Raw genomic sequence first — 13,883 nt, forward strand, 5'->3', positions numbered from 1 at the left:
CATTATGTTACTTTTTTGTGGATCCTTCTTCTCTAAACTCTTGCCAGTGTCTGAAACTAATCGTTTTTTTACCTGCCTTTTTTATTTTTTTGTACCTGGGATCGAACTCGGGGCCTTGCACTTGTGAGGCTGGGGCGGAATCATGAGCTAAATCCCTGGCCCTAGTTTCCTTTACTTTAGCCTCTTTGTAAGAGGGACGCTGCGCCCTTCACTTGGTCTTCCCTCTATGTGTCTGTGTCCAAATCTCCTCTTCTTATAAGCACGCCATTCATGTGGGATAAAACCCACACTAATGTCCTCATCTTAATTAGCTCTTTCAGAACTCTGACTCCAAATACACTCATAGTCTAAGATTATGGGGATTAGGGTTTCCAATTATAAATACTGGTGGGGCACAGCTTAGCCCAGTACAAAGTCTTTATTAAATATTTTTTCTGAATTAATCATTTGAAGGACATTTCTAAAATATTTTAAATAGCGTCTTTCTTAGTCAGGTTTTGCTGCTAGAAAAAGGCACTTGACACACACTGTATGAAATAAAAAGCTCATGGACCCACAGTTTTGGAGGCTGAAAGTCCAAAGGTCATAGCCCAGGCTCTGGGTGGGTCCTAGGTTAGAGGGAGAGAGTGAAGGAATCAGGAATCAGAAAGAGCTGGGTGGGGCCAGATTTGTTCCTTTCACACCTTTCCTGCTCTAAATTGTGGAGGTCAGGGTTTTTGTCCCAGCAATGAAAAGGAGGCTTGGCGTTAAATGATATAAATAAATAATGAATTATGTTAAGTGGAGAAAAGTAAAAGAACAATTTGTGCATATTGAACTCTATATTTCAAAAGGGAAAACCACTGATACACTTGGTCGTACTGAAAATTTTTAAATAGAAATATAAGTTTGCTGTCAAGAACTAACGATAAAATAAGAATGGGTAAGGATACGAAGTGGTGGCCTCTGGAGAATGTGACTCAGAGAGACCAGTACTTTGTACACAATTGAAATAAAAGTTTCAATGCATTATTTCTAGATTAAGAAAATAGGGACCGAGGGAAGGAGGTGGGGAAGGGAGGGAAGGGAAAAGGGAAAAAATGAGAAAAGAAGAAAAAATGAACACAAAACTTTTATAAATAAGAAGAAGAAGAGGCGTTGAAGGGAGGATAGGGGAATGGGAAAAAATAAGCATCAAGAGACATCATGTACAAGTACAAATCCCCCATGATGAATGCGATCATTATGTATACTTAAAATGTACCAATAAACTTAATTAATTTTAAAAAGGGAAAATATCTCTTTAAAGTAGATGAAACTTAAAACATCTCCAAGCCACAGCATTTCATCCATGGTCCCCAAGAGTCATGTCTGTCTCAGCTTCTAATTCAAATCATATTTTTTAAAAATAAGAAGTAGCCCTAATATGGCTATAGCTTGAAGAATGAAAAGGGAAGTAACAAAAAATAAGCCTTACATTTTTTAGTATCTACACTGGCTTAAATATGAAGTGTCCCTCAGAGACCCACATACTGAAGGCTTATTCCCAATACGTCCATGTTCAGAGGTGGGGCCCAGAGTGCTAACTGGATCAGAAGTGTGCTAAAGTCATCCACGGATTCATCCACTGATGAGTTCGTGGCTGAATGGCCCTCATTGGAGGTAGGGGCTGGTTGAGGAAAGTAACTCTTTAGGGGTGATCCTTTAAAATGTATGTCCTGTGTCCAGCCCCTTCCTTGCTCTCTCTGCTTCCCAGGTACCATGAAGTGAGCATCTTTCCTCCACCACCCCTTTCTGCCAGGAAGTGTCTGCTTTGGAGCCAGTTTAATGTGTACAAGAGCCTCTAAAACCGTGAGCCGAAACACACCTTTGACCTCTAAGTCATATATGTCTGCATTCTGTCCCACCAGTTTAAAGGAGACTGATACATGCACTAAGTGAAAATAAATAAATAACCAATTACACGAAGTAGAGTGAGGGAAAAGACAAATGAGTTAGGTGTGCTGAACTTTACATCTCAAAAGGGAAGACCGTTGATGCGCTTTTTCGTATTGACAAATTCAAAGCAGAAATGTGGTTGCTATTCAGAGCAAATGATAATGAAAGAAAGAGGATAAGGATAGAAAGTAGTGACCTCTGCATAACGCAATTCAGAGAGAATATCATCTTGGATATATTATTCTGTCATTTGAAATAAAAGTTTACACACAAATGCATTACTCCTATGATAAAGAAAACATTTTTTTAAAAAAGTGGAGTCAGCCCAGATGAGCCTTGATAACAAAATTCCCATTCTTTAATTATAAAGCCCCACAATGCAAGATAAAATTGCTTGTTATGCCTACCTAGGACTGAAGCTGGCAATTACTGGACAGAATAGTAAGTACTTAGAGGGAAGTGGACGAATTCCAATGTGATGGGGAAAACTAATATGTGAGCAGTAATATCACAGACACCAAGAAATATCTTAGAAATGCATCAGGTTTCAAAACAACTCTGGTTTCTGATTTGCTTCCAGTACCTTCATAGGAAATCACACAAACTCTCCGGAATCTTGATAAGCCTCATTTGGTCACAAGCCTTTATACCACCTCTCGTGGACGTCCCTGGATTTGAAGGACAAAGACACATCCTCTGGTGTCACCCAGTCTGAGAAAGGGTCTTCCATGTCAGCACTCGTCAGCTCTCCACCTTCGGATGAGAGAATGGAACAAAGGTAAGGCTGTACTCCAAAAGCTGTCAAATGTCCTGTTGTCGTATTTGGTCTGAGTTCACATCCCTGTGTTTCCACCATGGGGTTTTCCTTCAGAAAAAGGCAAGAGACAGGAGTTTCCTTATGAAAACTGGGTGATGGCATAGCCAAAGCTAGGAGTTTTGAATGGATTTGACTAGACCTTTCTCCCCTCTGATCCAGCTCATCCTATTCTCCCCTTTATGCTAAACATTCAAATCTGCAGACATGAAGAGACTGAAAAAGTTACAGGTATTGCTTACCACCGCTGAGATGCTATACAGGGATTTCATTTGGCTTTACTTGCTTTTCAAAAATCCTCTGCTTTGTGTATCTCTCAAGGTTCCAAGAACAAACAGATGGTTCAAATTGGAATCATTGAGGAGTACTTTAAGAGGAGACTACAAAGATGGGCAGGGTTGAGGGGAAATGGCATTACATAGAAAGTACTTTAAGGTAAGCAACAATAAAGCATTATTTCCATAATGGATAAAGGAGGGAGCGATTTCCAGACAGAAGGCATAGCCACAGCTATAACTGCAGCAGTAGGAAAAGATAATCATCAAGGGGAGAATCACTGCCTTTGCCAACACACAGCCTCTAATAAGAGAGTGGGAGATGAAAATCTCAAATCCCTCTCCTCCTGCCCTCCATTGGAGGGGTGCTATTCAATAGCTCAGTTCAACCAAGAATAAGGAGGAATGGAATTCCACCAATGAGGTTCACAGAAGCCACCCTCCAGAGATGCCCAGAGAAGGACGTGAAAGAAGATACTCATTGTACATGAGACCATCTCTTATGTCTTCCAGCTCCCTGAAATTTTTCTCTATTTAAACTCATTCAATAATTTCTCATCTCCATCAAAGTTATTTTTTCTTGCTTGCACTTTTACAGAGAAATCACACACATTAATCAAAAATACATTGAAGGTTTTGTTTTGTTGTTCGTTTTTTTTTTGTTTGTTTGTTTGCAGTATTGGGGAATTGAACTTAGGCCCTTGTGCTTGCCAGGCAGGCATGGCGCCACTGAGCTACATCCCCGGCCCTGAAAATGGAACTTAATTTAAATATGGGAACATAGTCTTTATTGATTACAAAATAATTGAAGCTACTAAAACACAGAACCATTATAATAATGACCTTAATAAGAGGTTTATTAGAACTTTGTTGAAAGTTTCAAAACATCAGACCCAACAACTTCTAGGAATTTGCTACTTCAAACCCTAAAGAGGTACCATGATCCTTTTGTTCCTACATAACTTCTGGTCATATCCAACCTTGCAGGAAAAGATAGAAGGGAATTAAGGGCTATATTCATTCTATTTATCTATTTAATCCATTACCCAGGAATTGGTTACTTCACCACATTCAACTCCCAGTTGGTCACTGCCTGGTAACATTTCACCCTCAGCATTAAGAGAGGAACGGAAATGGAATCCTTTTCCTGACTTAAAACAGGGAATCGCTATGTTACAGAAGAATGGTGACTGGGAAATTCTAGTGGTCTCTACAGCAGCCCCTGATGGTCTCTCAGATTCTGTGTTTATATGAAGATTTTTGTGGGGCATTCGAGAAACAATAGGGCAGAGAGCAATGGAAAAGCCTCAGATAGGGAAAGGGCTGGCACTGGGTCTGTTCTAGGTGACATGATACCTGGAAAACTCTGTTTAAACCTCTGTTTCTTCCAATGTGAACTGAGGCTGTTACCGTAGATGATTTTTAGGAACACATGCTAAATATTGTGGCACAGTGTTGAGCAAATAAAATAGACTCGAATTACTCCTTATAGACCTTCATGATGGTTGTTGCAGACAAATACATCACACCCTAAAAACAGACTTTCAAACTGCGGAGTACCTTGAGTAGGAACAACAGAACTTCTGCTCTTCCTCCTTTTTCAGTTCAAGCCAACCAAAGATGAGGGAGCTTGTTCCACTGAAAGAGTCCGTGATGGATGCAATCACTAATAGACACTCTCTGCATCCTCAGGAGGATGTACCCTCTTTCCACCTTAGGGCTGCCGGCTCCAATGCACCCCCTGGATTCTGAAGCTATGGCTGCATTTCTTGGGGGTAGCTACTCTCACAAGTTTCCTAATTGACTTACACCCACATCTCTTTGGTTCCCTATGTGACTGGCTTCTCTTCCTCTGCTAGATTTTGTCCCATCCGTAATTTTTACCGCCATCTTGAATAGGACTGGCGAATTACTCCTCTGATTTTCCTTCATCCATCCATCTGTAACGAACACAGATGGGACCAAAGGGCCAATGAAAAGGGTGAACCCAGGGCCCAGGATTTAGCTCAGTGGTGCTGTGCCTGCCTCGCAAGCACAAGGTTCTGAGTTTGATCCCCCATACTGGGGAAAAAAAGGTGAAACCCAATAGGTTTAACCCACATTGGGTGAGATCAGGGGCTAACCACTCATCCTGTTGGTGCTCTAATTCCATCCTCTATAAAATGGGGACAATTCTAATTCTTACCTTAGAAAATACCTGGCAAACTCAGTTTCTGTTCATCACGAAGATATGGGCTGGTCTTTTTTGTACAGTTGAAATCTACATGAGGAACTCTCTTTCCCCTGCAGATCCAGTACACTTTCTACTTCCCCTCATACACTGTTCTCACACAAAACTTTCATCAACATAAAATGTTCTACTAAAGCTCTCTGGGGAGAGAGGACGGGTAGGTTTATATTATACACTCCACAGCGTACCGCTAAGTAGCCCTCCATTAGATCTTCCCATCCTTGAAATATCTCCTGTCCATGACACTCAGACCTCACTCTCGGTAACTCCTCTTCTGTACTCCTGAGCCACTCAGCTCCAGCACAAATCCTCTTGCCACACCGTGTACCTGCATGTGTCCCTGTGCTCCACAAAGCTATGCTGGATCCTCACTTCAAAAGCCCTTCAGTGGCTAATGTGTTTCTGAGCACACACAGGTAATTCTAAATACACCCCACAGCTATCCACAGGAATTGTGATGAATGAAATTTTCCTCATCTCATGAGTGTGTTCTAATGCCTTTTATTATGTTTTTATTCTCCATTTCACCCCAAAAATCTAACACCGTAAGGCTCCCCATTCCTGTACTTACTTATTTACTGAATAAATATTGAGAACCCATGGACAGAAGCCAGGCTAGTGGATACTTTAGAAACGCGCTTTTTTTTCCCTCAGTATATCCAGCCCTTCACACTAAGCCACACTCCCGGACTTAAGTTACTAAATTGCCTGGGCTGGGTTTGAATTTAAATTCATCCTGCCTCAGCCTCCCAGACTGCTGGGATTACAGGCATGTGGTGCCACCACACACAATCAGCTCTTATTTCAATGCCTGACACACTGAGCCATTTCTCCACCCAGCCATCCTCCTACTTGTCCTGGCAAGAGCTTACATGACCCTCCTGACCTTAAAGAGGATTCCTTGGGTTGAACCCTCTTAGTCACAGGGATGTCACCATGACCTCTCTGTCTGTCTCAGTTTCTGCACCAGAGAGAAAAATTCTTAACAAAGTAGTGCTATTTTGCAAGACAGAGTAGTGCTAGGTCTCTAATTTTGGAACACTGAGTGGGAGTGTCTCTGTCATGGTGCATTTCCATGTCATTTAGAGGGACTGAGGTACAGGACAGAGTTCAGGCTGTTCAGACAACAAGTACTGAGTTTCATTCCATATCCCAGGAATCCTCAGCTCTTGATAAGTTATTTAATCTCTCCAGTCCTGTTTTCTTCCTCCTTAAAATGGAAAAACTGACTCCCACAAAGCACGGTGATCCTGAAAGCAGGGGTCATGCAGCACGTGCTCACGTCTTGTCTGTGTTCCCAGGGTCACCAGTAGAGGGCTTCTGAGCATGGACTCAAATACATCAGCTTGGGTGACAGAAGTCACAACAAGGAAAGGAAAGGGGGAAACTGCTCCTGGAACTTTCAACGAAAAGGACCTGACGCCGAACCTGGTGATCCTCATCTCTGGCATGGTTGGGCTCGCAGGAAATTCGGTCGTGCTCTGGCTCCTGGGTTTCCGCATGCGCAGGAACGCCTTCTCCGTCTACATCCTCAACCTGGCTGCAGCAGATCTCCTCTTCCTCTGCTGCCACCTTATAGATTCCCTGCTGGTAGTCCTCACGTACTTCCATTCCCACGTTTTCTTCCTCCCCTGCTATAAGACCGTCATGATGATTCCCTACATCACAGGCCTGAGCATGCTGAGTGCCATCAGCACCGAGCGCTGCCTGTCTGTCCTCTGTCCCATCTGGTACCGCTTCCGCCGCCCCAAACACACCTCAGTCACCGTGTGTGTCCTGCTCTGGGCCATGTCTCTGCTGATGTGCATTCTGAACAAGTCTTATTGCGGTTTGATGGATCCCAAGGAAAAGACCGCCGAGTGTCTGAGAGCTAATTTTTCCACGGCTGCGTGCCTGGGTGTTTTAGTCCTGATCCTCTCTGGGTCCAGCCTGGCCATACTGCTCAGATTCGTGCGTGGCGGCAGCAGGCAGGTGCGGCTGACCAGACTGTATGTGGCCATCCTGCTCAACGTGCTGGTCTTCCTCCTCTGTGGCTTGCCCTTGGGCGTCTACTGGTTCGTGTTAATCTGGATTCAGGATAATTTTAGTGATAATTTGCAATATGGGCTTTACCTGACCTCGGTTGTCCTGTCCTCCGTGAACAGCTGTGCCAACCCCATTATTTACTTTTTTGTTGGTGGCTTCAGGCATCAGCTGAGGAGGCAGACGCTGAAGCTACTTCTGCAGAGGGCTCTGCAGGACACCCCTGAGGAGGATGAGCGTGGAAGCCGAGCTCCTCAGGGAACCGTGGAGATGTCAGTGAGCAGGGAGGAGCAGTGATGAAGAGCTCCTCCCTGGTCAGTCACAAGTGTCTGTCGACACTGCCCGGCTACAGTGGACAGTTACCTGCACTACTTTTGGCGTCATGACCCCTGAGATGCCTCAATAATTCCACAAAGACTTCAAACACATTTATTTTAACTGAGACTTTTTTTCTTATTTTCTTGGAGAAAACAGTCTGAAATAAGAACATCTCCATCGTTTTTGACCTCGATAAATTTTTTATCTTTCACTGAATGCTTCTAATTGGTGATTTTCTTTGCAATTTTCCTAACAGTGGAAAGAATCCCTGTTCAAACCATAAACTTCTTATTGATGATTGTTCTCTACATGGACTTATAAAAAAAGAGGTGATTTCTTATTTTTCTCTTAGACTATGTTCCCAAAAAATTGTACTGATTCTGTGACTGGTGTATTCCTACAGGTAGAAAGCTTGGTTCTGAATGAATTCTGCTCCTTTGAATCTCATCTAAGTCTCTGGCTTTTGGGAAAATAAAGTTCTTAGATGCAGACTCTGTGCCCTGAAAAAATAGCCTAAGAAAGTTGGTTTGTAAAAAGTCATCTGGCAGCATTTGTCCACTGCCTGTTAACAAGTTGGCCTTGTTTTCTGGGAGTTAAAATTGGCAGGTGGTTATTTAGCTCTTTCCCCAAACAATACACAGTCTAGTAGTATGTTCCATTGATTGAAATCATTGGAATACACAGACACAGAGCCTGGGAGTACTAAGTTAGAGAAAGTGCTGGCCATGGAGTCAGGGCATTTGGATTCCCAAGCTGACTCAATGGTAAAACTGAAGCCAGTGCTCACACCCAGAAACTTGAGCAGATCATGAGGTTATCGGATTGCCAAATCTTAATTTTGTGACATTTGTGATCTGGAATCTGTTGACAGAATAAGACAGTGTGATTCATCTTTATTATGAACAGGGGCTGAAAGAAACTACCAGAAAAGCCTCAGAAGTTCATGTCCTTACACCATAACTATAATCACAGTGAGCATGTATGCACCCAACTTCCTGGACTTGCTCTGAAAAGGTTTTGTGGGATGTGTTCAGCACCAGTGTTGTCAATATACCAATGTTGGGTATGAAAACCGATGAGCTTTTGTTGCTGTTCTCCAGGAGATCACAGTAGTCCTTGGAAAAGAAGTTATCCTTATGCATGCTGGTCCTCATTGTGCAACTAGTCTAAATCCTACCGGCATGAAAGTAACAGAGACAGCGATCCTGGTGCAAGAAGAACTCATTAATAAGTGTGTATGCGGTGGCCTGTAGATTGGGGGGACTTCTCGAGATGCTTAGAATTTGAACCAGTAACTGTACATTTACCAAACATGTACCTCTGCCTCTTCTGTCAACATCAATTTTTCAGCTTATCTGGAAAAGAGAAATAGAATTGGAGGAAATGGGAGAAGTGGTAATTCACAGTGACATTTTTAATAAAAGGAGCTCGGGGAAGGGTAATCAGTATGTAAATTAGTTTCATTCCTGGGCCATCCCAATTATTTAGAAAAGGCTACAAAATCTCTCTTAAGGAGAATCATAAAGCTGGAGTGTTGTAACCGATGAGTAATGTCTGTGGTTGCCTTAAAGTAAAAGGGGTTGGGAGAAGTTGTTTAGAATCAACACCACAATTCTGTGGAGCCCAGAGACAGACAGCTAAGTCACCCTAGCAGGACAAGCCAAAAAGTTACATCCTACTTTCCAAACCCTACACTAAGGATATATGTCGAACTCAAAGGATCAGAGGCCAAAGATACAAACAGGGAGATGGCACAGAGAGGGCACGAGAGCATAATGAATAAGAAAGAAGAGAGAGGTCATAAAGTGCACCTGCTTCTCTGGTGCTCACGCTGCCTACGATTGGCCCACACTGGAGCCGTGGAGATAGCACATCTTTAAATTAGCTCAACATTTTATCCCTCACATTAAAATCGATTGAAAACATTTTTATAGTCTTTATTTGGATGATGGCTTGTGAGTTGGTGGTCAGTTATCAGAAACCTTATATTAAAACATCTGCCTATGATCCTGACCCTCTTTTGAAATGCAGTATATACAGCATTTTGTTATTTAGATTAAACTTCTGTTTCAACATGCTATTACCTATGTGACACAATAATGCATACCAGTTTCAGACAGTCCAAAAAGGTGACGAATGAGATAAAATATGTAAAGGGCTTCAAATACAACATGCTCAATAAAAGCTTAAAAGAATAAGAAGAGAGCCGGAGATTTAGCTCAGCAGTTCAGTGGCCTGCCTTGCAAGCACAAGGAGCCAAGTTCAATCCCCGGTATCAAAAAAAAAAAAAGAAGAAGAGGGCCAGGGATTTAGCTCAGTGGTGCTGCACCTGCCTTGCAAGCATAAGGTCCGGAGTTCAATCCCTGATACCAAAAAAAAGAGCATAAGAAGAAATTTCAAAGAATAAAATTAGAGGTGAATTGCAGGTTTCAGCCTTTAGGTAAATCTGTATAACTTTATTTATTCTTTTTTTTTAAAAAAAACCAAGAATTGAACTCAGGGCCTCACACTTGCCAGGCAGGCACTGGGCTGCTGAGCTACATCCTCTGGCCCCATTCACTCTTTTTTGAAGAAAAGTTAGAAAGAAAGAGGACCAAACTGTAATATATGTTTTATGGAGTGGTGGGTTTGGGAGCCCTTGTTAAACAGTCATGTGTCACGTAATGACAGGGTCATGTTATGAGGAAGGCATCCTTAGGAGATTTTGTTGTTATGCAATCCTAGGTATAGTTGCATGGACCTAGATGGTACATCCTAATACACACCTAAGGCAATATAGCACAGCCCATTAGTCCTAGGGCTGTGAGGATCAAAGCAACATGACATTATATCAAGCACAAGGGAAAATGACATAATCAAAAGACTCAGTCAACATGAAATGTGGCTGTGGTCAACAAAACAAAGCATACAACATTAGAGTGAAATTTTTTCTTCTAGGTAGGAGTACATTCTCAATAACAATAAAAGTAGAATGTATCAAATATATAAACCAATAGCCTAGTCTTTATAATCATAATTATTATATACTGTACAGAAATGTATGTGCTGCTTATATTACGAGCATTGTGGCAAGTTTGCTTACCCTACAACACAACACACTTGTGAATAATGCATGGCACTAGAAGATGCAAGTGCTCATATCGCTAGGTGACAGAAAATTTTTAGCTCCATTATATTCTTAAGGGGCTATTGTCACACATGCAGTTCCCCACTGATGGTAACTTCGTCACGTGTGCCTGTTTTGGTTTGGGTCTGGTGTCCCCCCAAAGGCTCATTTGGTCAGAGACAGCTGAATCTGGAATGTGTGATGCTGGGATTAAGGGTGTGTGATCACTAAACCACTACACATGACTGAGTGGTTTGGCTCCACCCTAGTCCCAGTAGTCCAGTTGGGATAAAAGAGGCAGAAAGATTCAGTGGAGCTCTCTTGTTACCTTTGCTACTTTGTGCATGCCATGTTGTTTCTCCTCTGCAATGCCTGTTTGCCATCCCTGCCCTAAAGCCAGCTGACTATGAACTGAAACCTCTATGAACTGGAAGCCAAATAAACCCCTCCCCCTGTAATTTTGGGTGTCTGGTATTTTGTCCCGGCAATGAGAGAACAGTAACTAGCACATTGCCTGATTGAATAACCTTCTTACTTTCTTAACCAACTCCTCTCCGGCATACACCTGTCCTTATTCTTCTTAACTTCAATAGCCATGGAGATAGTCTATTCAACAAGTTGACCTTTCAGTAGCTTTCTTAACTTTTCATTCTGACTAACTAATAACAGACTAACTCACAGTGCAAAAATAGCACAGGAAGTTCCTGTGTATTCATCACTAGATGTAAACCAATGGTGGCATATTATGTAACTATAGTACATTATCAAAACCAGGAAACTAACATTGGTTCAATACAATTAACTATACTACAGATGCCACTTGATTTTCACCAGTTTTTGGATGCATTCATTTTTCTTTTGGGGATGGGTTACTTTGTGTATCACACTTTGTCACGTGTATAGACACACATAACCTCCACTGTTCAAGGCATGGAACCACTCCTTCATCACACAAGAACTTCTTTGGGATTTCCTCTCATGGCCACATCCACCCTTATTCTACTTCCTAAAACCCTACCAATCATTGACCTGGTCTCCTCCACAGGTTTTTTTCATTTCAAAAATGCTATTTAAATAGTGTCATCCAGGATGTAACCTTTTTGTGTTTGGGCTTTTTCATTTATGAAACTGTCCCCAAGATTCATCAAAGAAAATGCATGGATGCAGTGTGTTGCTGCTGCTTTTGTCATTTTAATTGCTGGCTGCTATTCCATTGTATGGGTGTGCCACGGTTCGGTTCATTTCATATTCACAAATGGAAGGACCTTTGGTTTAAGTTTGGCTCTTACATAAAGCTCCATAAATAGTTTTGCACAAATTTTTAAATAAATATGCTTTTTCATTCGAGGACTGACACTTAGGGTATATTTCTGGGTGATGTAGTGATGCATATTTAATTTTTTCAAAAAATGTAAAATGTTTCCCAGAGCAGTTGTACCACTCTCTCTGCAGCAATATCTGAAAGATCCACTTTCTCCAAATCCTTGCCAACATTTGAAACTGCAAATATCTTTTAATTTAGCCATTTAAGGGCTGTTTTCTTCTGAGGCCTCTCTCCTGCCACTGTAGATGAAGTCCTCTGCTGTGTCTCTTATGGTGGTGTGTGTACGTGTGTGTGTGTCTTGGTCTGTCTCATCAACACACCACTCATGTTGGATTAATTCTCACCATAATGTCCTTATTTTAATACAATTAGCTCTTTAAACACTTCACCTCCAGGGCCAGGGACTTAGCTCAGTGGTTCTGCTGCCTGTCTCTCAAATGCAAGGCCCTGAGTTCAATCCCTGGTACAAAAAAAAAAAAAAAAAATGGTGATTAAATGCAATAAACACTTCACCTCCAAAAAGTCATATGCTAAGATACTGAAGGATAGTAGTTTAATAACTGAATACAGGAAGGACAAAATGACTTAAAATATAGAACAAACTTAGAGGACTGTATGACTTTACAACATAATATAAAACTACAGAATTAGCTATAAAGATAGACATAGGGATCAATTGAGCAGAATGAGTCCCGAAATAAATCCACATATATGTCAGAAACTGGTTTTCAATAACGTGTCAAGGTTAATTCTTTGGAAAAAGTATAATTTTTTTCAGTAAATAGTGGCATAAAAATGAAATAACACTATAGAAAGATCTTGATATCAGGCCTCACATGATAGACAAATATTAGCATGAAATGAACATGTAAAAGCTAAAATTAAAATTTTCTAAAAGAAAACATGAGAAAATATTTGCCACATCAAATAAATTAATAGACTAAGTTTTTCTTTCCCCCAAAATCAATATGTTGAAGTCCTATGATGGTACTTAATATGACGGCACTTAAAGAAGTAGGCTGCCATGTCTAGAATTGTAAAGCTTCAGTGAGACTCAATGTAATGAGATTCTGGGCTTGTGACCAACCATGTCCACCTTGGGTGAGTTTTGGAGGGTGAGACCAGGAAACAGAAGAAAGGTAAAAGTAACACAGGAGGATGGAAAGGTAACAGAAGCCAGATTGATAAGTGACATACAATCTAGGAAGTTCATTTGACTCTTTTCTCCACTTGACAAAAGTGCATTTGTGTTATACCAACTTATGCCGCCTGTCTTTGCATCTCTAACAACTGAAAATGACAAATCAGTACCAATATCATAACCACTGCACAGCCTCCTGTGCACCCAAAGACATAGTCTTTCGCCTTCCCCTTGTGGACAATCTGATGCAGACATCACAATAGATGATGGGTGCAAAGAATGGCACTACTTGTCCCTCAGTCAGATAAAGGCTGGAGTCTCATATATTTTTCCCTTTTTCTTCTTCTTCTTCTCCTTCTCCTCCTTCTCCTTCTTCTTCTTCTTCTTTTTAAACTTTTTTCTTAAAAACTAAGACACAAATATACACATTAGTCTTGCCCACAAGAGCCAGAGACATCAACATCACCGTCTTTTGCCTCTTGCCCCATTGGAAAGTTTTCAAGGACAATAGCACATACAGGGTTGTCACCTTCTATGGTAACAGTGAGTGCCTTCTCCTGAAACATCTACTGTAGGACCCGCTAGAAGCTCTTCTTGAGGAGTGCCACTGTCTTCAGAAATATGTCCATAGTGGTTTGCTTGGGTTGTTTCTTCTTTTCATTGTGGATTCCTCTATTAGTGAAAATCTTTCAGTGTGAAATCCATGTTTTCAGACTTTTCGAAGAGCGTGTTGAAG

The 13,883-nt window shown here is 41.4% G+C and overlaps 1 protein-coding gene across 1 annotated transcript; it reads left to right on the plus strand.

The window, feature by feature from the left end:
• The first annotated feature begins 2,501 nt into the window (after positions 1-2,501).
• Positions 2,502-7,754, plus strand: LOC104856017 (mas-related G-protein coupled receptor member A). Its single transcript, XM_033764082.1, has 2 exons — positions 2,502-2,695; positions 6,538-7,754. The coding sequence occupies exons 1-2, from the start codon at positions 2,646-2,648 to the stop codon at positions 7,553-7,555; spliced, it is 1,068 nt and encodes a 355-aa protein (XP_033619973.1). The 5' UTR covers positions 2,502-2,645; the 3' UTR covers positions 7,556-7,754.
• The last annotated feature ends 6,129 nt before the right edge of the window (positions 7,755-13,883 follow it).

The sequence above is a fragment of the Fukomys damarensis genome, unplaced genomic scaffold (genome assembly GCF_012274545.1).
Source record: "Fukomys damarensis isolate Sample0158 unplaced genomic scaffold, DMR_v1.0_HiC HiC_scaffold_16, whole genome shotgun sequence".
NCBI lineage: Eukaryota > Metazoa > Chordata > Mammalia > Rodentia > Bathyergidae > Fukomys > Fukomys damarensis.